Source organism: Abrus precatorius, unplaced genomic scaffold (assembly GCF_003935025.1).
Source record: "Abrus precatorius isolate BTA unplaced genomic scaffold, Abrus_2018 Scaffold3, whole genome shotgun sequence".
NCBI classification, from domain to species: domain Eukaryota; kingdom Viridiplantae; phylum Streptophyta; class Magnoliopsida; order Fabales; family Fabaceae; genus Abrus; species Abrus precatorius.
Window position 1 is genome coordinate 35,839,354 of NW_020874373.1, and position 24,350 is coordinate 35,863,703.

The 24,350-nt window shown below is 33.9% G+C and overlaps 5 protein-coding genes across 14 annotated transcripts; 2 read left to right on the forward strand and 3 right to left on the reverse strand.

Moving 5' to 3' along the window:
• Nucleotides 1-571: 571 nt before the first annotated feature.
• On the reverse strand, nucleotides 572-970 carry LOC113863750. The gene has a single exon (XM_027497437.1). The coding sequence runs from the start codon at nucleotides 962-964 to the stop codon at nucleotides 572-574; it is 393 nt and encodes a 130-aa protein (XP_027353238.1). The 5' UTR covers nucleotides 965-970.
• Nucleotides 971-5,950: 4,980 nt separating this feature from the next.
• LOC113863802 lies at nucleotides 5,951-6,373 on the forward strand. Its single transcript, XM_027497522.1, has one exon. The coding sequence runs from the start codon at nucleotides 5,957-5,959 to the stop codon at nucleotides 6,371-6,373; it is 417 nt and encodes a 138-aa protein (XP_027353323.1). The 5' UTR covers nucleotides 5,951-5,956.
• Nucleotides 6,374-8,009: 1,636 nt separating this feature from the next.
• LOC113863930 (putative lipid phosphate phosphatase 3, chloroplastic) lies at nucleotides 8,010-11,670 on the reverse strand. 4 transcript variants are annotated; one of them, XM_027497719.1, is made up of 9 exons: nucleotides 11,474-11,670; nucleotides 10,611-10,703; nucleotides 9,690-9,914; nucleotides 9,503-9,590; nucleotides 9,292-9,401; nucleotides 9,120-9,210; nucleotides 8,746-8,925; nucleotides 8,596-8,655; nucleotides 8,010-8,442 (listed from the first exon to the last, which is right to left on the reverse strand). In XM_027497719.1, the coding sequence occupies exons 1-9, from the start codon at nucleotides 11,531-11,533 to the stop codon at nucleotides 8,237-8,239; spliced, it is 1,113 nt and encodes a 370-aa protein (XP_027353520.1). In that variant the 5' UTR covers nucleotides 11,534-11,670; the 3' UTR covers nucleotides 8,010-8,236. The 4 variants fall into 4 exon arrangements, with proteins under 4 accessions (XP_027353520.1, XP_027353519.1, XP_027353521.1 ...); XM_027497718.1 differs by having other exon boundaries at nucleotides 8,737-8,925; XM_027497720.1 differs by lacking the exon at nucleotides 10,611-10,703 and having other exon boundaries at nucleotides 8,737-8,925.
• Nucleotides 11,671-12,262: 592 nt separating this feature from the next.
• LOC113863928 (protein PLASTID MOVEMENT IMPAIRED 2-like) lies at nucleotides 12,263-14,966 on the reverse strand. 3 transcript variants are annotated; one of them, XM_027497715.1, is made up of 3 exons: nucleotides 14,833-14,966; nucleotides 14,489-14,616; nucleotides 12,263-14,371 (listed from the first exon to the last, which is right to left on the reverse strand). In XM_027497715.1, the coding sequence occupies exons 2-3, from the start codon at nucleotides 14,603-14,605 to the stop codon at nucleotides 12,605-12,607; spliced, it is 1,884 nt and encodes a 627-aa protein (XP_027353516.1). In that variant the 5' UTR covers nucleotides 14,606-14,616; nucleotides 14,833-14,966; the 3' UTR covers nucleotides 12,263-12,604. The 3 variants fall into 3 exon arrangements, with proteins under 3 accessions (XP_027353516.1, XP_027353517.1, XP_027353518.1); XM_027497716.1 differs by having other exon boundaries at nucleotides 14,489-14,605; nucleotides 14,833-14,958; XM_027497717.1 differs by lacking the exon at nucleotides 14,489-14,616 and having other exon boundaries at nucleotides 14,833-14,965.
• A 761-nt stretch (nucleotides 14,967-15,727) lies between these two features.
• LOC113861727 (RAB11-binding protein RELCH) lies at nucleotides 15,728-24,198 on the forward strand. Of its 5 annotated transcripts, none has more exons than XM_027494727.1 (20): nucleotides 15,728-16,215; nucleotides 16,321-16,470; nucleotides 17,512-17,696; nucleotides 18,165-18,272; nucleotides 18,588-18,758; nucleotides 18,840-19,412; nucleotides 19,750-19,824; nucleotides 19,897-20,025; nucleotides 20,105-20,179; nucleotides 20,268-20,477; nucleotides 20,684-20,836; nucleotides 20,942-21,156; nucleotides 21,345-21,462; nucleotides 21,577-21,709; nucleotides 21,778-21,979; nucleotides 22,060-22,165; nucleotides 22,241-22,381; nucleotides 22,480-22,603; nucleotides 22,753-22,869; nucleotides 23,470-24,198. In XM_027494727.1, the coding sequence occupies exons 1-20, from the start codon at nucleotides 16,017-16,019 to the stop codon at nucleotides 23,847-23,849; spliced, it is 3,564 nt and encodes a 1,187-aa protein (XP_027350528.1). In that variant the 5' UTR covers nucleotides 15,728-16,016; the 3' UTR covers nucleotides 23,850-24,198. The 5 variants fall into 5 exon arrangements, with proteins under 5 accessions (XP_027350528.1, XP_027350527.1, XP_027350525.1 ...); XM_027494726.1 differs by having other exon boundaries at nucleotides 15,747-16,215; nucleotides 22,057-22,165; nucleotides 23,470-24,129; XM_027494724.1 differs by having other exon boundaries at nucleotides 15,747-16,215; nucleotides 19,750-20,025; nucleotides 22,057-22,165; nucleotides 23,470-24,129.
• Nucleotides 24,199-24,350: the final 152 nt, after the last annotated feature.

Genomic DNA, 24,350 nt, shown 5'->3' on the forward strand with positions numbered 1-24,350 from the left:
TTTGAAATTATGTTTGAAACGCAAGCACGCTCGAATCAAGCTTACGAAAAGTATAACCAAAATATAATAATCAAAATTATCATTTTAAATTGTTTTTATGATACAAGTTATTATTAAAATTATAATATTAATAATATTATTGTTATTTTTAATAGAAATATTATTTATTAATTAGTCAAATGATTGAAATGAATTAACTTACACGGGACCATCCACTGAGCATCGCTGGATATGGCTCAGCCTATGTTAATTCCCCCACACAACTGAGTAAAACTGCTTTTGATGTTATATCAATTCAAAATTATTTATGTTAATTACTATATACATCAAAATTAACATCAAGAAAAGAATAACCAGAGGTTAGATAGTTGAAACAAGTGATGGAGATCATATACATAGCTTATATATGAACAGATTCCAATAAGTGCATTCAATTAACAAGGAATAAAAAAAGGGTAAGTTAAAAGATGAAAGGTCTTTGTGATTCTTGAACATTTTCTGCAGAATCACATGGGAATTAAATTTCAGGAAAGTAAAATCGAGAAATCGAAACGAAAAAAAGAAGAAACAATTACATGGGATATAGTTCATGAGAAGCAACCAAGGCCTTGGAAATCTCAAAAATGAGTCTGGCCTCAAACGCATCACCGGAATAATCCTTAGACACTTGACGAGCCTTAGGAATGTGTTTGTCGCCAAACATGTTGTCGCTGTTCATTGATCTCAACATGAAGTTCATGTAAGCATTCTTAAGCTTCGTAAACATCTTCAACGGTGACCTCACAACCCATGACAACCTTGGAACCACTCTGATCCTCCATGACCTACGTGGGCTTCTTCTTAACCTTATGATCTTTGTTTTCTTTCCACCGTTGCCGCCGTCGAGCCGCTGGTAGCGCCGCCGTCTCAAGTACCTCTTTATGCCACCGTAAGTTGGCTTAGGTAACAGTGACTCCGTTTCCATGTTTTGATGTAAAAAAGGAGTTTCTTCTCTGTTTATGGAAGTGAATTTTGCATTTGGTGTTGCAATTTGGAGGATATAAATGGATTTGGCATTGAAAGAGAGAGTCAAGAAACTACGGTTTGACTTGAGATGGTGGGTTGTGATTGTGACCACGTGAGTCAGCAATGAGCATTGTTTTTTCTTCCTTTTAATATTTTTATTTGTTTTGTCCATGAATTATTGCTCCTCCTTATATATTCATATTATAATATAAACTTTGTTTTCTTAAAAGCTTTTATTATGAATTGTCAGCGGTGAAAGAAAAGTGGGTGAATTGATTCAATTAATTTGATGTAAGATGGTAAGACCTGCACAGGGAAATATGGTCAAACAATGCACATTAAACAATATTTTGAAGCTTCCCATTAATCGATGAATATAATAAGGAACACAAAACTTGATAGAAGGATTTAAATATTTGGTATTCAGAGAAACAAATCTGGAACTGAGTAGAATGAAAGCAAAGTCGATTTTTTTATGTAATTTTGAAAGCATGAATTTGTTTTTAGTAATGGTTACACGTAAAATTGAATAAGTTGCATACAGAACTATGCAGGCAACACGTGTGAATGGAATAAAACTTGAAAAATTAAAGAATCAAAAAGAAAAGCAGCATCTAGAAGTTTGGCTGCAAAATTATTAGATATGTATTTGATAACTTTGATTAATCCCCCCAAATCTTTTTTTAAGAAAATTATTTGTGTTGAAAATTTTGAAAGCCGTCTTTTTTTAATTAATCCCTGTTCTGATGCAGTTTGCTGATGGTTTAGTATTTTTTTTAATATGAGAATTTTAAATTAAATTGTTGATAATAATTTTTGTGTTTTAAATTATTTATCATTTTCACTAAATAATAAAAAGGAAGAAAGTTAAAAGTTGTGCATACGCTTCAGAAATTATACATTATCCAGTTATAATTTTTGTTCTTCCAGTTTTTTAATTTTATCAATAAAGTAATTTTTGAAAATTTGGGCATAATTTGAGTTAGAATTACTGTGGAGTGTGTAGTTTGCGACCAAAATACCAGAGAGCGACGAGAAAATTGAATGGAATGCGATTCATTGTAATTTCTGAAATTGGACTTAGAAGTCAGAATCAGCGTGCGAGAGCATACTTACTTTGTTTCCAAGTTTTTAGATTAGTATTAGTAATATTGAACTAAAAGTAAATTCATATCCAATCAAACATTATTTAATTAGAGTAGAATTGAATTAATCATAAATTTAATTTAAAATATTTTAAACTTAATTTCTAGAAAAATTTCATAAATCCAATATTAATCTTCATATTTTTATGAAATTTGATTTTAATTTTGATTTTTTTAGTTTTATTCTTAAATTTTATGAATTCAGAACTTTCAATATCTAATATTAGTGTTCATAAAAATTGAGAGGTGATATACTCTCTTATTAGTTAATCATGTCATTATTTTAAAAAAAACTAAATTTTAAAAAAATTAAAAAGTAAAATTATGTTACCTTTATATTAATTAATAAAAAAAATCATCTTTGTATATAAAAATTATTTCTACTACGCAAGAGTATTTATGGCTTTTGAAATTCACCCTGTGATATTATCATATTTCACAACAAATTCATGAAATAGCATGAAATTCTACAATTTCATTAATGTTCATTTTCCTCCATGTTGTTTCAATAGAATCAAACGAAACATTGATGCATCAATATATTTATTAATTACATTTAGATTATGATGATATAAGGAAACTAATAAACTAGGTCTCATCTATTTTATTGCTAAAAATTAATTATCATATTTTTTTAAAATAAAAAAGCATACATTTTTACATGATTTGGGTGTCTTTTAAAATCAATTACGAAAAATATTTTGTTAACATCTTAAAATGAGGTGTGGAATAGATAAAAAAAAACACGAAAGAGACAACAGGAAAAGAAACAACAAATAAATGATGTGATAGATAATATAATAAAAAAGGAAAAAAAAATATAACTACTGATCAATTAAATGAGTTCTCCCCACAGTACTGTATGACTGATGAACACATTCCATTTAAGTATGCATAAAGAAATCATAATAGAAATTAGAAGACAAAGTAAAGGCAAACAATCCTAAGTGTTTCCTCAACATATTCTGCGAATCAATCATGCACACTGAATTTTGCAAATATTGCACGTAATAAAAAGATGAAAGAGAACATAGAAGACAATTACGATTACATGGGATGTAGTTCGTGAGAAGCAACCAAGGCCTTGGAAATCTCATATATGAGTCTGGCCTCAAATGCATCACCAAAATAATCCTTAAACACTTTATGAGCCTGTGGAATCCGTTTCTCACCAAAGATGTTGTCATTGTTCATGGACTTCAACATTAAGTTCACATAAGCATTCTTAAGCTTTGTCCACATATTCAATGGTGATCTAATCACCCATCTAAGCCTTGGGATTGTTCTCATCCTCCAATACCTACATGGGCTTCTTCTCAACCTTATGATCTTCTTCTTTCCACCATAATAAAGATGCTGATAGTGCCTCCTTGTGAAGTACCCCTTTATGCTTCTACAACTTGGCTTTGGCAAGAGTGACTCCAACTCCATATCCATGTGTTGTTCGAAGATCTTTGAGTTGGAGGACGAAGGGAAGAAGGTTATCTTTATTGGTGAAATTAAATTGAAGGCTCTCTATGTGTAAGTAAGGAAGTGAAGTGAATATAGCTTGTGTATTCAATGTTAGGCATGGCAAGTTGGAGTGTTTAAAGGCCAATATATATATAATTTGATTTTGAGAAAAAGAGTCAGCAAACTCTTTTGACTCCAGATGCATTGTTCGTGTTAGTGAACTAATTAACATGGCTATCATGGTGTCTTTTTGTTCCTCCTAAATATCATGCATTGACAGCGAATTAGCATGAGTAAAAGGATACATTTAGTATCACTTAATTAAACCAACCTACAAAAACAATGACTTCTCTTCTACTTTAAGATAACTTCCATGTGTTTGTGTATCGATTTGTCTATTATATTCATCAATACACAGATAAGGCTACAAAATAAAAACAAAAAAGTTAAAAAAATGTTACATCAATAGTATAAAATTACTTAGTACATTAAAAAAATGAACATACATGATAGAAAAATCATTTATGTATATAAATGTGTATTATCTTGATGAGTATGTGTTAATGACTGAAAATTTTCTTCTTGAGTAAATTATATTTTTAAAAATTAACTTTTCAAAAGCAAAGGATTTAAAAAGGTTGGTATATGGGTCCGCAATGATCATCTTTCGATATTCTCTTGGTTAGACACAACCCTGTTCCTCATATTCGGGCACATTTTTTTAGCAAATATTCGGGCATGTGAAAAAGTGCTATATATGTTGCACATTAAGTTAATAATACATAGGATATGAATATATAAATACTTCAATTAATCCTTAAAATTGTGTAAGATATGCTCTTAAAATTGTATAAAAACAATGTTCATTGGATTAACCTGTTTGGTTCCCACAGTACTAGTATCAATTGCATGTAGACTTCCTACATAGCTAGCAAACCAACCAAGCATTTAATTAAAGTAAACACAACCTCTAAGCATCATGGTGAAGCACAGATTCATAGTTGACCCCTTGGGAAAGGTTAACAAATATTTTTCACTTAATATAAAAATTTTTTAACTAAAATTCTAAAGTATTTTAAAAATATTTTTGTTATTAGTAGAATACATGCAATCTAATTCATATTTTCAAACACATCATAATTTCTCTTTCAAATAAACGTAAGCACTGACATATATACCTCCATTTCCTTTGTGCAGCTATCATGAATCATACCCACCCTCACACATAAAATATATATACACTTCACTCTTCAAAATATTTTTTAACTCTTTATCTCCCTAAAAGAGTGGCGTAATCACTTACAGTTATCTACTTTCTTCAAGGCAGCTGATAAATATATATGAATGAGAATATTAGTCATTCTCTAAATTTTTAAATCAATTGTATGCAGGCCGATACATAGAAATTTCATTTTTGAGACTTTTTAATAAGCATGAAAAAATGCATATAATATTAAGCAGTGTATACATCACTTTACCATTTTATAAAAACTATTATGTTAGTAATGTGCTAACTTCTACCTATAACAAAAGCTATTACTTATTAAAAAAAATCTTATTAATCACTTGTTTATTAATTAGAACTTTCTATTAATTAATAAGTTAAAACAATCGGCTAAAAGGATCTAAATTCAAATTTATTGACAAATCTTTATTGGAGCGTTACTTATATTGAATATTTTGTCAAAAAATTTACTATAAATACGATCGGGGTTAATATTAGCTTCAAAAATCTCATCGAAAGATTAACATTAAATTTCAAGAAAAGAGTAATTTTTTATAGGAAATATAAAGGTATTCTAATGCTAAATATGACAAATTAAACTCTTTTATGTGATAAGACATATTGTAACTAATAAGGTTAGTTTTACATTTGAGTGTAAATGAAATTAAAATCGTAAATTGTTCAAACTCTTGTTACATTTTCATAAATAAATGAATAAAATTTGGATATTTTCTTTTATCCTCCCCAAGCCAAATCTAATTAAGAACTTGTTCCCTATCTCTGTTAAAACTAAACTTAATTAATTACCCAATATATTTTACTAAAACAGAAACTCAAGTAACCAGAAGAGGATGAAAAGTGTTGTTTCATGCCTCATCTCTGGTCAACGCATCAATTGTTGACTTTCTTTATTTCTCAAAAGCAGCCCATGATCTAATAGTAAAAGAAAACAGTATGTCCCTATCAATATTGTTATTATATGGTTTATGATATTGTTAATAATCTTAATTAATTCAATAATAATATGTATAATTATGTTTTCACTCATCTTATATATTGTCAACGTGCAAAGCAAGTTTAAGCACCATCTATTCACTCCCAGTACTTCCAAGTTGAAATTATTCAGAAAATGGAAATGGAGTCACTATTGCCTAAGCCAAACTATGGTGGCATGAAGAGGTACTTAAGAAGGCGGCGCTACCAGTGTCTCAACGGTGGCACCACCACCGGAGGAAAGAAGATGAAGATCATACGGTTGAGAAGAAGCCGACGAAGATATTGGAGGATCAGAGCAATTCCAAGGCTTAAATGGATAATGAGATCACCATTGAAGATGTTGAGAAAGCTAAAGAATGCTTACATGAACTTTATGTTGAGGTTGGCTAGTAACTTAGGTGCCATGAATACTGATAACATGTTTGGTGTGAAACGGATTCCAAAGGCTCGTGAAGTGTCAAAGGCTTATTCCGGTGATGCATTTGAGGCCAGACTCATTTTTGAGATTTCTAAGGCCTTGGTTGCTTCTTATGAACTGTATCCCATGTAAAATTATATTAATTTCTACTTATTTTCATTTATCTTTGCTCATGCCTTTTTCTTTTTTTGGTATATATCCTCTCTTCTTTTTCAATTTCATTCAAAATTTTATTAAAAATAAACATCAAACCAAATAATTGATAATTGAAAAAAAAACAACAAATTAATATTTCATTTATATGGGATGGTACAGCGCTTTTTATTAAATAGAAATTCAAATTTAAAATTACAAATTAAGATAGATCACTTTTAACAAGATGAAATAATTTGAAAAAATAGAGTTGTATTAATTTACTATAAATATTTTTAGTATCATTTAAATAAATATAATTATAATTGAGTTTATGTAAGTATTATTTTATAAAATGATATATGTAGGTAGACTATTTAAATAAGGGAAATATTTAAAAAATATATAAAAGAATTATCCTTAAAATATAATCACAGGTTATGGAAAGTAAACATAGAAGTTAGAATTTGAATCTTATCCATAGATGAAGATGAGGAGGCAGAGTAAGTGAGCAAAGCAACAAAGATGGAACTTGTGGAAACCAAAGGCGATGCTGATTCATTCTGGACTTGGAACGCCAACAACAACAGTAACAGTGAGAAACGACAATTCTCGATTAACAAGTTCCTAGGAAACAAGCCCAACAAACCTCAAACATCAGTGTTGGGTCCTGGCTTCGGTGCTGGCATCGGATGCGGTGCGGGAATAGGTTTTGGTTTGGTTGGTGGCTTCGGGTACGGTGGGTGGCCCTTTAACCACCTGCACCTCGTTTTTGGTCTTGGAATGGGTTGTGGCTTGGGTCTTGGCTTCGGCTTCGGCCAAGGTATCGGATACGATTTTAATTTCCGAACCGGTAAGTCTAGAAAATCCAAGAAAAACTTTTCAGATTCCAACAAAACTATTGTTATTCAGATATGATGTTGCAATTTTCATTTTGGCTTTGTTTTCATGGTTTTTTTTTTTTTTTCTGCTTTTGTTGTTGTATCGAGAAAATTGACACATTTGATTGTCCCACGGCGCACCGAATTTAAAGTGTTAAATGGTTTATTTAATGTAATCCATGAAGTTCTGCATTTTCTTCTTACTTACTTGGAATCTTTAGTTTGGAATGCCAATATGATATTTATCAGTAACAGAGTGCTGCAAATGTTTGGGTTATATTACTTCCTTGCTACACGTGAAGACTTCAAGAGAATAAGATCAATCGTTTTTTTTTTTTCAATAACAAGCCTTGAATCTAGGCCAAGAGCATCAAGGAACAACATTAAAAATTGAGAAAAACTACTTGCAAGCTTTGTATATAAAAATACATAACATCACTCTCAATCAAATAAATTTCTGCAACATATTTTTTTCTTTGAAAATATGTGTTGTTTTGAAGAAAAACAATTATTTCATTTTAATTACAGTTTACAATAAAATAAGAACAATTAGGCATAGTTTGTCATCATTAAAAGCTGTAACACGAAGTCATATGGACTAGAAGAAACTTGAACTACAAATAAATCATGGGGATTTTTGTATATCCCGTTTCACTGTTGTTTCTATCGAAATCCAAAATTATCCAAAATAGTTGTTTTATTCTTCATATAAAAATTGTTTGAATAAATCGGTCATCTGGGAAAACTACGGAGGATCTTCAGTCAAGGGATTTCGTATTTTCTCATGTCCACGTATTCACAAATTAAGAAATAACTGACGTTAATTGTACCAAATCTGACTCTTGGAAACATGTACGCTTCAAAGTTTTCAGAGACACTAGTGACTAATTGCGTAGAAAACATCTATTCAGCAAAACGTGTTAGCTAGTTTTAAATCCTAGGATCTGATATACAAAGAGCAAGATCATCAGATGTACATAATTTATCTCCTCCCAGATTCAACGTCATCCAATGTTTCAGTGTGATCGTGTGATAAAGATAACCCCATACACCCATGGCAACTTTGTCCCTGCTTGCTCTCAGCCTGAACCTCTGTTAACTGTGCTTGACCAGAATTTTGAACATTAGGAGCTTCTGTCATACCTCTTGATTCTTCCAACATTCTAAAATATGCATAAGGACCCCAACCTGCAGAGAAAAACAACATATTCTAGATCGTCAGAAGGTTGGGTAATTTGGGTAATTTTCAATCACTTCATAATAGATACAAATTTATGAATTTGGGTAATTTTCCACAGGAAATTATCAAAGTGAACCAATAGAATCTGTTTAGAAGCAAACCTTCTGAATGATAAGGAGGAGGAAAAAACTGCAAATAGCAAAATGTAGCCACTATAAGCCCTGAAAGAAGAAATATGGTATAGTGAGTCTAGTGGCAGTAATAGTAGCAAGTGATTAAGATACTAAGGATGTACCACCAACCTAAAAGACCTCCAGCAAACACATCCTGCCAGTGGTGCCAGTAGTCATTAACTCGAGAAATGCCAACAAGTGATGCCAAAAGTAGTGGTAAGAAAACAATGCAAAGTTTTGCAACATGACCTCTGCGATCAAATGCTTTTATTTTTCCAGATAAGTACAATGATAAGAATCCGAGACCAGCAAATGACCCTGCACATAAATTGAAATAATTCAAAGCAAAAAACCAATAAAATAAAATTTGGGTACAAATTCTTTGAACGGGTTAAAACTACTTCCATGTTCATTTCTTTTGAAACTAAAGTACAGCAAAGGTATGAGCATGGCAAAATCAGTCTTTTTTGTAGACCCCTGTACAAGCAGCACATGAAATAAATTCTACATACATGAAGTATGGCCGCTCGGGAAACTCTTGTGTCCTTCCTTTACGACCTTTTTGTCACCATGACAAATGACATTTCCCCATTTATCATAAGCCTAACAAAAATCCATCATCATCAATTATGCCTGCTATTAAGAATCACATGATTGATAGACAGAAGTTAAAGGAAAACATACATCTTTTCCATCTGGAAAACATCGCCAGAAGAAGTCTGGTCGAGGTCGGCCTACTGCATTTTTTATTGCCTCGGTAATTACTGCTGTTAATAAAATGGAGAACAATAGACCTGTGCCAGAAAACAATTTCCTGTCATCCGTTAACAGTTTCATTTTAACAAATAGAATATGCTTGTTAGCAATTAAATGAGTGGCATTTAAAAATTAATACCTAGTACAGCATGATGAAGATCATAGACATCTCTCCTTCGGACATAGACAACAAGAAAGATCACCATAGGCAATAAAAATGCATATATCTAACCATGACAAAATGAATATAATCTTGTTAATGTAGTTATTCAAGGGGAAAAAGCATGTCATATGTTATATTTGAAGAACTGAAGCTGTAAACTTACAGGAACAGCCCAAACAGGAACTGTATTACTCTTCAGGGGATATTTGAGATCAGCCATCATATCCTTCCCCACAAATCGATAGAAAGGATGGATAATGTACAGGATGATAACAATCAAAACAAGGAGCAAGAGAATGAGCCAATCATGCTTGTGCGTTCTCACAACTGCATATCCATGAGAACTTACAGTATGTGAACCAAGCTGCACTTCCCTCATCCTGAATTCCTAGAGAGCACACAACAACCAAAACTGAGATTAGGAATTTAGGAGTAGCCAGAGATTATCAATCCTTCTTTCACAAACACCAGCATATGTACATAACACAGCAAACAGTCATATTTAATAGAAGAGTCGTCCCTAGGAAAATTTGCATTGTTGGTATTATGCTGCATATCTTAATATACTGATAAAATAATACAAGGGCAGTGCAATTAACAATCTAATAGATATGTTTCACCAAAATAATATGAATTAAAATATTTAAAGAATAGATGGAAAGTGAGCTAGTTCCACAGCAAAGATAGCATAATGGAGTTAGTTAGATGGGGAATTCCTTTGCTAATAAAAATCAATATTCATTTCAGAAGTTGCTCAACTCCTATCTCCATATCAAGGAACTCAAAAACCATTGAGAACAGCCTGATTCAACTATAGTCTCTAAGCTGGTAATTTACAGTAGTTTTAAACCGCTGAAAGAAGAGACTGTTAAACGCCAGTATGCAGACATATATGGAAACGGGTATTCCTATTTTTAAATGATCATTAAATCGTATCTCAATTGCTCTGCCTCTACTGCTTGTGTAAGAAAATACTAGAAACAGGTAATGTACTCATGTGTATCTTCTCACAGCTAATATTGTAATTGCCAAGCCTGAAGAATCTCCTTTAGTTATTCAAGAAAAATCTTACTAAACTGTATACCTCTTCATTCTTTGTGGCTATCAATGGAAAATTAATGGATGAAATGTGAGCACCAGTCTCAGCAAAGATCCCCAGACTCCTTCTTGATAAATCCTAGGTAACTCCAAAGAAAGCAATTTCAGGGACAAATATCATGAAAATACCCTGATTTGCTTTGTTTCTCTTGAAACTTTCCCTTTTTTATATCTATTGAAGTTAAACAAAGCTGCACAATATCCAAATAAGAAACCAGGCAAATCCTGTATGTGTATGTAACACAACCATCTTAAATATTACTGAAAATTTAAATCTATTACTCCGCAGGCATGCCAACACCTGTGGCTGCATATATGCAAGAGTATGTGCCCATCAGAAGCATGTAGCATTAATGACATGCAAACACCACTAACACTAAGGTTCAGAATTCAGGAAAATCACCACAAAGCGAGAAAAACAATTGAATTTAATCTACAATGGAAGCTTCAAAGTTGAGCCAACCAATCAATCAAAAACAGATTACGCAGCCTGCTTTAGTAGAAATCCTAATTAAAGGAAATAATGCCTAAATCAAAAGAGATTACCCAAAGGGAATGATTTAAGATTCTAAGAGACTGTAGAATTAAGGGAAATAATCCAGCAAATTATGACATATGTAAATTAGAATCTTATCACAAAGACCCATCCATCCCCATCAAAATGTCTACATACACCTAATTTACAATTTGAGTACCATTATTTTTGGAGTTTGAAAGCAGCGTCCAGAAAACAAACAGCAGAAACGCATAGCCATGTTAAGATGAAGCAAACTAATAATAATAATAATAATAAGTGTGTGAGTGACTGGGAAGAAGAACAAAGTTGAAAGAGTAGAATAAAGCGCTGACCTGAAAGCGAGTCCTAAAAGATTGAAAACCAAAGAAGGGTCTTAAATCCCACCAGGCCATAGCGTGAAGCAACGAAAAACCTTTCAAACTTGAAAGGATTGAATAGAGAGAGAGAGACAGAGATTGGGAATATCAAACCGGAGCTAGAAAACAAGTGAGAAGTGAAGCTCTTATAGAGAATAATAATTAATATTAATTTCAATTTGTGTCCACACGAGAAATCAGAAAACATCAAGTGCAGCTGCGTAGCCATGGCCCAGATAGTTCACCGTCACACATTATGTAGATATCAATGTGTCTAATCGTTAATCATAATGCGATAAAATGACAAAAATAACGGAGATAGTGAGCCTCCTAAATTATTGCATTTTTTGGTGTTTAGATACGCTTTTTATCATATCAAAATGTTGTAATCATCATGTTTAGAGAGCTTTATTACTGTTAAACTTTATAATTCGATAATCTTAAAGATAATAATGACCCTTTCCTCTGTAACATAAACTTTTAAGGAGTTTCTTCTTGGGGCCCACTGAGATTCTATATTCGCAGATATAGATAGCATTTTCACAAGTGAACGGACCTGGTTCTTAGATCTAAATAAAAAATAATTATTTATAATTTGATTTTTTTTTTCGAACTACATATAACTATATATTTATTTATTTATTGTATACGAAAATTAGTTGATTGTGTTCTGAATTTGGTTCGTGTTCTGAATTCCTTTTAACCCCCAAAATCGTGCTCTCCATCTCGCCATCACCGATATGGGACTTGATTGTGTTAGAATTAGTTTTTGATAAGAATTTATCAGTGACTTAGAAGTTACATCAACGAATGCTTTCTGATTCTCTTGGGCACAAAGAGGCTTGGATTCTAAATGGCACCATACATGCATCAAGTATTTTATACAATTCCAAAAATAAGTGTTGTAGTAATAAAATCCTTCATCCTTGTTATGGATGGAACAATGATGATTGAGCCATACTGTGGAAAACATGAGTTCTGTGATGGGAATTACATGGTAGTCACTAATATAAATGTTGCCTCACATGCACTCTTCCCTTATGCTATGTTTTGGTAGTGATGAATAAATAGGAAGACCCGTCATTATTATTATTTTTTATTTTGCTTTCACCTTGTGTTCCTCTTGCCTCTAAAAAGCTTTGCCAAATTTGGGATTACCTTCTTTTTCGTCTTAATAGGGAAAGGACTAACATGCCTAGCAGCAGGTGAAGCATGCTTCTGATACTTTACTCGCCTTGAAGGAGTTGTAGTGCCATTGATTTTGATGCTCTTTCTAGACATGGATCTCTGGAAGTTCTTGGATGAACTCTTCTCACGTTTTCTTGGCCAATTCTCCAACTCATCATTACTGACTCTTCTTTGAACCAACTTCTCTTTGGTGTAAACCTTCAGCTCTTGCTCCACCCTTGTTTCTTTCAGTTCTCTCTGAGCTATTTTTGTTTCCATCAGTATTTCCTTCTCACTGGCCTTGAGAGCTTCAATCCATGCCTCGGCGGCTGCAACTTTCTTATCAGCAATTTCTTCTGCTGCAGCTGCATGATTAGTCAGATACTCATACTCAAATTTTGAGATAGTAATCAAGGAACTATGCTGTGCTATTATGGCTCTTTCTCTCATGGTAGTCTCAGTTAGAGTTTTCAGCTTCTCCAATGCTAAAGCTTCTGATGCTTTGGCTACTTCCAGCTCTTGCATGACACCTTCCAATCTTTCCTCAGTCATGTCTATCTCAAACTCAGTTTTTTTAATCTCTTCCTTGGTGGTTATAATCTCTTGGCTTATGTGTTCATTTTCCTTTTGTGCTTCATCTGTTTCTGTCTTTAGCTTATCAAGAGTATGAGATAGGCTAACAACTATTGACCTAACCTTTTCCTCAGCAGCAGAAACAGCACCTAATTTAGATTTAGCTCTTAAAATCTTGGAGTTTAGATTTTGAACTGTTGAATCCACTTTTCCTTCCTTCTTTTTCAATAGATCTGTCTCAGCAGTGACATGCTTCAGCTCATTTCTTATGACATCCATAGAGGCCATGAACTGAAAACCTTCTTCTTTAATCAAAGCTAATTCTTTCCTTGCTGCTTCCAATTCTTTTGTTATGGTCTTTAACATTGTCGAGTCTTCTGAAGCGTTCCCTTTCCTGAAACTTCCTTCAAATTGCTTCATACTCTCATCTCCTTGAACCCTTTTCTCCATTTCCTTAACTGAGTTCAACTCATTATGCAAGAGATCAACATCTGCCATTGTCACAGCTAATTTCATTTCAAGCTCCTTTGACTCATCAATATCTTCAATGGCCTCCTTCAACTTTTTCCTTGTGCTTTCCAATTTCAAAGAAAATTCATGGGCTTCCTTTTCTCTCTTGGCTTCAATATCTTCCAATTCTTTCAAAGCCTCAATCTTGGCCAGTTCAGCAAGCACTTGTTCTTCATTGGCTTCCTGAATCTCCCTTCTAAGTTCTTCTGCAGTTGTTAAACATGAGAGCATCTTTGAGTTTGATGCTTCAATTTCCTTCTCGGCTTGGTTTTTCTCTTTCATCACAGAAGCCATATCAAGCTTAAGCTTGAACAATTCCTTTTTGACATACTCCAATTCTCTCATCACTTGTGCATACTCATAATTCTCATTCCTCTTTGCAACAACCATTGCCCCTTGTTGGCCCTTCCCCCACTTCTCTAGTCTCTCTACATCTCTCATTTGTGTCTTTGCCTTGTAACTAGATTCCTCAATCATTGAAGAAAGATGATTCACTGTCTTATTTGCATTAGAAAGCTCAGATTCTGCATTAGTTTTTGCAGATTCTGCTGTCCATTTGCTCTCTTTATACCTCCCAATATCCCTTCTTGCTCTGTGGAGATCTCTTGTTCTTGAAGAGGGCTTCTGATGAAATTGTGAGGAAAAAACAAAAGACAGAAAAAATTAATGAAAAAAAAAGCCACGAAAGTGCACAAATTGCAAATAAATGAAAAGGGTTGCTTAATTTAATGCTTATGTTACCATTGAGAAATCAATCTTCAATGAAGGACTATCAGTATCAGCAATCTTATCATCAAAGAAGTTAACAGCAGCTCTAACTGATCCAACTCTTCTACTACCAAACCCTACACCATCCATCTGGTTTTGATCTTGTGTTAACAAATGTTTGCCATAACTAAAACCTTAATTCAGTTAATGAAACTATTCATTTTTAATTTATCCTAAGACAGCACCACCTTGTATTAGCAGTTTCAACTAAACACCAACATAAAATTATGGTTGTCTTTGTTTCTTAACTGAATTAACCACTATGTGACATTTAAACAGTGATATGGAGAAACATCACAAAGGAAGCAAATGCGTACCTGAGACTGTGCTTGGTGGTTGGTTAGCTGAATAATTGAAAAAGTGGAGTGAAAGTTGTGGTTGAGAATTCTAAGCTAAAATGGCCAAAGAAGAAGGTGTGTAATAAGGAGGAGGGAGTCCCAATGTTTGGCTGGTATTGAAATTGGACACATCGCTTCATGTCACTTTCTTTTTCTTTATAGATTTTTTCGTTACATTTTCAGGTCTCAAAATTTTGCTTTTCAAATATTTCTTGGGACCACCTACTCTTCATTTTCACTCATTTGTCAGTTTTTATAATAACTGTCCTTTCTTGTAACAAGTTGAAAATTGTGCCAACTAAAATTTTTCTAGTAAAACAACTTTCTGCTACCATCCAAAGTAGAGCAATTAATTCAATTCTAATATATTTATGTTCCCTTGCATTTTTTTAACAAAAATGAAAATAAAAATTTCAAAGTATTAATTTGCCCATAAAATATTCATTTGACAATATTTTTCTTAGGTTGAAGATAAAAAAACTTGAATTATCCATTACTTTTCACTAATAAAAAAATAATGTAGAAATTGAATAAGAGAATCAAGCACCGAAACGACAATAGCATTTTAAAGTCATTCAATCGCTTTGCCACAATAAATCAGCCACATCTTGAAATGCAAACGGGGTCTCTTACATGTAATATTTAAAGGTGAGGTGGCCTTTCACAAGCAACACGACTATGTTATTGGGAAAAGTCTTCTATATGTTTGGTGTAGATAAAAAAAAATTGGGTATAATTTTGTAGAAACTAAAATTAAAATATAATATACATATTCATTAATTGATGTTTCATGGTAAAATAAATTGCTATTTTAATATATTTAAATTCTTACGATTATACGTAATTTATAGTAAAAAGTTAAGGGAAAGTAAACGTAATTGCAAATGTAAGGGGTCAAAAATCCAAAAGAAGCCTACTTGTTTCTTCTTCCAAGATGTAACGACGGAGAGCATGCAGTTGAGGAATTTCGATAAATAAATAAATAAATAAAATGTGAGATGTCACCTAACTAACTAGCCAGCATAGCATAGATTTGGAAATGGGAATCATAATTTGACTCTCTTCTTCCATGGTCAGAGTCTGAGATCAGAGACTCAGTCACTGAGAAAGGGAATTAGGGTTTTGATCTATGAATTTGGATTCGATCTAATAGAAAGAGAGAAATGAATGTGGAGAGATCGTCGCTGTGCAACTGCGTTGTCAACTTTCTGTTGGAAGAGAATTACCTTCTTACTGCATTTGAGCTTCTTCACGAGCTTCTCGAGGATGGCCACGACGACCAAGCCATTCGACTCAAACAATACTTCTCCGATCCCTCACTCTTCCCTCCCGATTCTATCTCTCGCCTCAACTCTCTTCGAGGTAATTTGCTTTTTCCTCTTCTCTTTCTTTCGCCCTTTTCAATTCCTTCTCTGTTTACGAGGTAAGAGTACTTTGATATTCTTTGGTTACAATCTTGCAATGCAGTCGCAGATCCTCAGACTTTGCTGGAAGAGAAAGAAGCAGCAGAAGAAAAGTTGGCCATTAGTGATTATGAACTGCGTTTGGCTCAAGAGGACATCTTAAAACTGAAGAGTGAGTTGCAGAAGAAAGCGGAAAATGTTCATGAATTAAATGGTATTTTTCTTGTTTTATTTTTTGACCTCACTGTCATTCATATTGTTTGTGTTGTCGATTTGGCCATCGATGTCATACAATTTTTACATATTTATGTACGATTATGCCAAAGGCAATATGGTGGATTTTTTGCTTTCCGCCATCTGCCATTAGTAATGCGATCATGGCATGGAGAGAGTAGCAAATAAGAACTGGTGCATGTTTTGGAAGAATGAAAGATCATAAGGCTTGCATTGCAGCAGCACCCCTATATGTATAGGTGTTGCAAGTTCTTGAATTTGGACTTGGTCTTATTTAACTTCAAAAGCTTGCTTGTAAGGTAGAGATTGTTAGCCTCAGTAAGTTCTCCTTTTGACTATATTTGTAGTTGATGTGAGTTAAACTCACATCTCTCACGCTCAAGATTAGACATCTAGAATATGGAGATTGTAGGATTGGTTTTTCTTTATAAATATTGCACTGAAAAAAACCACAATACCAAGTAAACTACACTGAGAAAGCTGCAGGAAAAATTTGTGGGGCCATGTTGATTTCTTTTGTAGTCGAATGTGACCCAATATCTAATCTATGATAGGCTATGATACTATCTTGAAATTGGGCTTGATCTAACTCAATTTCAAAACCTAGCTCATGAAGTAAATATTGCCTTGACCTTTATAAACTCTACTTTGGCCATATCTGTATGTAGTCGATGTGGAGTCTCAACACAAATGATATTGCTACGTTGCTAAGTATCAGTTCTAATTTAATTTTGCTTAGTACATTCCCAAAATGAAAATGTTTTGTACAATCAAACCCATTTATAGTTTGTTAGTCTGTTTACAACTGCCTACCTTTTGGCTAATAATGCAACTTGGCTTTATTGGAGGATATCTTGTATGCTTCGCTCCTGTACTTCTTTCTCTCTGATCTTATGGAAATTCTCCTTTTATATTAAAAATTAATGCAACTTGGCATACTTAAGATTTGTTCCAGTTGTAACTTCTCTATGTCCATAGGACACAATATTGTAATTCTTGCATGCTTCTATTTTGGATGCAGGTACACAGTTAAGTGCAGATGTTTCAGTGGAAGACAGGCAACAACTTCAACAACAAAAGAATAATACTTCCTTCATTGATTTGGGTCCATTAAAAGAAACAGAACGTCGAGATCTTAACTGTGCTGTAAAGGAATATTTGCTTATAGCTGGTTACCGTCTTACTGCTATGACATTTTATGAAGAGGTTGGTGCTTCTGTGTTGGCTTTTCTCTCTTGATTAGGGTGGGGGTAGGCTCTTTTACTTTCTTAGAAACTGACTGCTACATCGTTGTTTGGGATGGATTTTGCTGTTAATTCCTTGTTTGAATTTTTTATCGTTTTACCTATTTTGGTTTACAATTCGGAAATGAAGTAGTTACACTGGCAGTGGCTCTAGTAGCTTCATATATGGACCATGAAACCCTCAAATATAAAGAGGTCATATATGGAATGTACGGAGGAAGTTATAATCTTTTACTTTATATTTTGGGAGTGGGATGATGGGCTTTGGGGCTAACACCTTGGATAGTTTGATGAGCCTCAGTGTTGGGGAGGCAGCCATGAGACACTACCTTATGCTTGTGGTGGGATGGGGCACAAAGAACTGGCCTCAGTCACATTATCAAATCAAAAACAACACTTCTATTTTAATCTGCTATAATTGTTCCTGTAGGTTACAGACCAGAACTTGGACAATTGGGACAATACACCTGCATCTGTCCCAGATGCCTTGCGTCATTATTATTATCAGTATCTTTCATCAACTTCAGAGGCTGCTGAGGTGGGTTTTTATTTTGATTGTTACATTCAAGTTACTCATTGTATGCTACTTAAATTAGTGCTGAGATTGTATGAAAAAATAAAAGGTACTGAGAAATTGTGCGACTATATGTTTATTTTTGGACGTCTTTGCACCACTTGACTTCTTAGGCTTATCATTTTGTGGGTTTTATGTCTTGTACTATGTGTTCAGTCGTTCATACGGTATATATGCTTGTTCTTCTGAAGATTTAAGTAACTATTTTTACCAAATTATTCCTGTATTGTTCATTTCAAATTATTGTTTCTGCTGAATCAAACAAGAATTCTAATGCAGGAAAAATTTTCTCTAATTAAAGAAAATGAATCATTGCTGAATGCAAACAAGAGGCTGAATCAAGAAAAAGAGATCTTGTTGAGGAACAAAGATTCGGCAGATGCTCAAATAGTAGCATTAACTAAGTCATTGGATGCAATGCAGAAAGATCTTAAAGAAAAAGAGAACATGGTAATTCCTTCTTACATTTAAAAGATGCTGTCAAACAATGTCCATATTTTCACAATTATGATATACTAATTTAACTTTCAGGTGCAAGTTTTAATGCAATCCCTGGAGCACCAAAGAAAGGAGCTCAATGATTGCAGATCTGAGATCACTTCCTTGAAAATGCATATTGAAGGGTCTCACTCAGGAAATAATATGGTTGCCAGCGATGTTAATAATGTTCAATCTGAATCTGTGGAGAGGTATAAGGAAGAAATTAAAAAATTGCAGATGGAAAATGAATGGTTGAAGGGAAAAAATATAGAAACTACTGTACCTGGAAAAATTGTTGTTTCTGAAAATGAAAATTTGCAGACAGACGATAAAGTGATTGAAATTCATGAAGATCGAGGAGCAATATCTAACCCTGCTGATGTGGCTCTGGGGGTTGTACGCAATGAAGATGCTGAATCACCAGTTGTTCAAACTCTTAATAAGTATACTGATAAACATGGGGATACATTGCCTGAGTTATTTAACCCTGCAAATTCAAATAGTGCTTTTGAAAATATAAAAGATGTCTCTGAACAAAATGTTGGGCAACAAGCAGAGGATAACAGCTTACTTGTAAAATCAGACAGTGTGACTGTGAATGATGAAGCAGGATCTGGGAGGATGGCAAGTTCATTGTACTCTTGGCTTGAGGAAATCCTCAAATATTATTATTTTTTCATATTACTTAACTTTTTCGAGTTTGGTGAGACTGAAAAGTTGGGACTGGTTTTGGTCAGGGCTTGTTTTTGTGTTCAAAATGGTGAACTAGAAGTACTGTTGCTGGTTTCCTTTGTCAGTTACATAGTGCTTTTGAAAATTATAAGGATAAAATATTTCTTTCCTTTTCATCCATAAGAAATTGGAAGAATCAGAACAACTAAATTTTAACATAAGATATTTCTCTAAGTCTACATAATTTACCAACATTCATTTATTCTCATATATGTTTATATTTTGACAGGGCTTAGGAACCATTCAGATACTTGCAGACGCTTTGCCTAAAATTGTTCCTTATGTGTTGATCAACCATCGTGAGGTTTGCTTTTCAATAAATTTATTTCATTTCGTCGCTGTCCTACATTGGCTGCATCATTTTATTTGGTTGCAGGAGCTCCTTCCTCTAATAATGTGTGCAATTGAGCGCCACCCAGATAGTAGCACTCGAGATTCTTTGACCCACACCTTGTTTAATTTAATCAAGCGTCCTGATGAACAACAGAGACAAATAATAATGGATGTATGTTGTGAAATTTTGTTGGCTTTTTCTGATGAATGGTTTTGTGGTGTAACTTAAGATTTCCCTGTCGTCATTTCAGGCATGTGTCAGCCTTGCAAAGAATATTGGACAGATGAGAACAGAAACAGAATTGCTACCGCAGTGTTGGGAACAAGTATTTTCTTGCCTCAATTTTCAGCTTACTCTTTGCCATTCTGATTTTGGAACTAGATTTTCAGTTTGTTCAATGTTATGGTTTTTAGATCAGTCACATGTACGAGGAGCGTAGACTGCTTGTTGCTCAATCATGTGGAGAGCTTGCAGAATTTGTACGGCCTGAGATTCGCGATTCTCTTATTTTATCTATTGTGCAGCAACTAATAGAAGATTCTGCCAGTGTTGTTAGAGAGGCTGCTGCTCGTAATCTGGCTATGCTGCTTCCACTTTTCCCAAACATAGATAAATATTTCAAGGTCAGCCTCACTATATTTGCTTCGAGGCAATCATGGAGAAGGTTTCTGACTTGAGACTTGGCTACAATGTAAGCTCTAGAACAGGTTGACAAGACATGGTCTAGGGAATGGAGCCTTTTACCCTTACCATAACACGACAGAGTTGTTTTTAAAATAATAATGAAGATTAAGAGTTGCTCCAAGACTTTGTTTTTCTTTTTTGATAGGTGGAGGATTTGATGTTCCAATTGGTATGTGATCCATCAGGAGTGGTGGTGGAAACTACTCTCAAGGAATTGGTTCCTGCAGTTATGAAGTGGGGAAACAAATTAGATCATGTTTTGAGAGTTTTGCTTTCTCATATTTTAAGCTCTGCCCTGGTATTTATTTGTTTGTCTTTGTACTGTTGCTTCTCCTTTGTGACTGAAAATTCGTTCTTGACAAATATTATTTTTTTGAGTGGAATTTCTTGCCCCAATCTGCAGCGTTGTCCACCTCTTTCTGGGGTTGAAGGGTCCGTGGAGTCAAATCTCCGTGTCTTGGGTGAAAGAGAGCGCTGGAATATAGATGTTCTGTTGAGAATGCTGGTGGAATTGCTATGTTTTGTGTACCAGAAAGTAATTGAGACATGCCCCTTTTTGTCCATCACAGAAACCACCCAAGCTGTGTTGTCTACGGCATTGCTTGAATCGTATGCTAGGTAAGCTTAGCAGGAACAATTTAAATGACCTCGAGCCTTGATGCCACATCCTTATATCTGAGTCTTGTTGATTCATGTTGTAATCTATGTGTTCCAGAGATGCATCGCTCATTTACATAAGCTGAAGGATATGACTGCACTGTCAAAGCTGCTACTGATCTTTAATTAATGGTTTCCATTTTTATTAGGGGACAAGTTGAATGGGATGCATTTGAATGGATGCATGTTGAGTGCTTTCCTAATTTGTTACAGTTGGCTTGCTTGTTACCTCAGAAAGAAGATAATTTACGAAGTCGAATTTCAAAGGTCACCTTGCCTATCTTTTGAACTTTTTTTTTTAATTATTTTATATGATTTTTGATCAAAGTTTGATCATAGTTGTTTCTGAGCTTTTTGCTGATATGACTCTTGTAAATGTAGTTTCTTTTATCTGTTTCTGAAAGGTTTGGGGATTCGTACGTGACATGCATAATGCTTCCAGTATTTTTAACAGCAGTTGGGGATGATGTCGATTTGAAATTTTTTCCCACTGCTGTCCACTCAAGAATTAAAGGTAATGATTCTTCATTATGTCTGGGAATTTTTCACACAATCACTTCATACTTGACTGTGCACTTGAAGGTTTGAAACCAAGGTCTGCTGTTGGTGATAAGCTCTCTGCAATGTGTGTCCTTCCGCTTCTATTAGCTGGGGTTTTGAGTGCTCCTGGAAAACATGAACAATTAACTGAATATTTGAGGAAACTGCTACTAGAAGATCATTCCATGCAGAATTCATCAACCAAGCACACTCCTGAGATTATTAATGCCATCCGCTTCATTTGGTATGATTATCACCATAAACATTCTTAAAAATTATTGTATTTTTCTCCAATATTCATGACAAGCATTCTTTATAATGCAGCATAAATGAAGAAAACCATGGTATGATATTTAATATACTATGGGAAATGGTTGTCAGCTCTAACGTCAACATGAAAATAAATGCTGCCAAATTGCTGAGAGTTATTGTAAGTTTTATGTTTGCATACTTTCTGGTCACATCTCCTACAATTATCACAACTAACTGCTGTCTTCTTTATTAGGTACCATATATTGATGCAAAGATTGCTTCAACACATGTTTTGCCTGCTCTAGTTACTCTTGGATCTGACCAGAACCTGAATGTAAAGTATGCCAGCATAGATGCATTTGGTGCTGTGGCTCAACACTTCAAAAATGAGATGGTATCTATTACTAATATTTCTCCATTATTTGTGATGTTAATTGTGATGTTAATGCAGCTCCACATTTCAAAGTGCTGAACAAATAAAATATCTTCCAGATTGTTGACAAGATACGTGTTCAAATGGATGCCTTTCTTGAAGATGGTTCCCATGAAGCTACTATTGCTGTTATTCGTGCATTGGTGGTTGCTGTACCAAATACAACTGAAAGACTTAGAGATTATATCCTTAATCATACTTCTGAAAAAAAAAATGTTTAGAAAAGTTCTTAATGTCCTGACCTTTTTTGTCTCAGTTGCTAAGTTACTTGTGTTTTTGTTGGCTTTCAAGGTCTCCGAATTTTTGCTGTTTGTTTCTTTAACGTGATGTACATCTTTTGTCCAAGATTTCCCAACTTACAGCTATGCCAAATTTAGCTAGTGATTTGATGCGTCGACGAGAGAGAGCCAATGCATTTTGTGAGGCAATCCGTGCACTGGATGCTACAGGTTTCTCCTATCAAAATTATATTAATCTTGTGCCCCACAAACCCTTTTGAGTTATTTTTATTATTGAAATTATAGTGTTTTAATTATAGAGGGAAGAAAAGGAGAGATTAGAGACTGAATATCTGAAATTGATATTTATTTGATATGATGTGATGTATTACAATCAATGTGATGATAAAACTTTAAAAGCACAAGTTTTGATTGTGTAATTTTATTGATGTATTACAATGTATCCTTTTATTTTATATATAGAAAAGAAATATTATTTTAGATAGGAAAGCAAATTACAAGTGACGAATCTCAAGATATCCTTCAAAAAGAAATGTTTATTATTTGTGATCCCTTATCGTTCCTTTTCCATCATTGTTCATTGAAATTATCGAACATATTTTGGTCAATTTTATGATAAGGATAAATCTTTAGTAACTTCAATTTTATGCTCTATCCAATACTTTAGAGGCTAGACTTTAAAATTGCAACGATATGTGTAAAAGTCATAGTTTACAAGTTTAAATTTCCCATGCAATTTTTTTTTCTGCTGCTTTTTTACATTTCTTTCTTCCCTTTAGTATTTCTAATTCTTGGTTTCTCTTCTTGTAGATCTTCCTGCAAATAGCATTCGGGACTTATTCCTGCCTGCTATACAGAACCTCTTGAAAGACTTGGATGCACTTGATCCAGCACACAAAGAAGCTCTTGAAATTATTATGAAGGAAAGATCAGGGGGAACTTTTGAGACTATTAGTAAGGTGATGGGTGCTCACCTTGGCCTTCCATCGTCAGTCAGCAGCTTCTTTGGTGATGGTGGGTTGCTCGGAAAGAAAGAAACAACAGAGCCACCATCAGAAGCAAATGTGTCCCCCAAGGCTGCCACACCATTGCCCGCAGAGGACACTAGATTCAGGCGCATCATGCTGGGAAATTTTAGTGATATGCTTCGTGGCAAGGCAAAAGCTCAAGAGGAAGGTCAAAACCAATAAGATGCCTTTTTGCAAGGTAAATTTTGCCCATTCTGATACATCTGATGAAGGTAACTGTGTCCCATATATACAACAACGAAGACTTGTCTCAATAGGTCAGATTGGCTACTGTTGTTCCCAAATATTAGTGACATTTTTTTGGCGATTTTTCTGGAATAGAAGATGAAAATATAAATAAATATTGCATTGCAGTTTTGTCGTATTTTTATTGGATATGATCTATTAGGCCCTTGGGTCGGGGACTGGAGAGATTTGATTGAGGAGCGCGGTAGAATCTGTAAATTGTCGTATGAATTAGGCTTTTCGTAAGCCTTTTACAGGAATTACATTAATGGTGGATCTTTATTTTAAACAAATCCTATCGATCACCAGAGATTGAACTGCACTACAATATTTTAGTACATTAAGAAAAAGGCACTAATAAAAATAGGGGAGTAAATGTATAGTTTGATTTTTGAATATTTTGGTTGTAGAAAAAGTTTTCATTTATATAAATTAGTC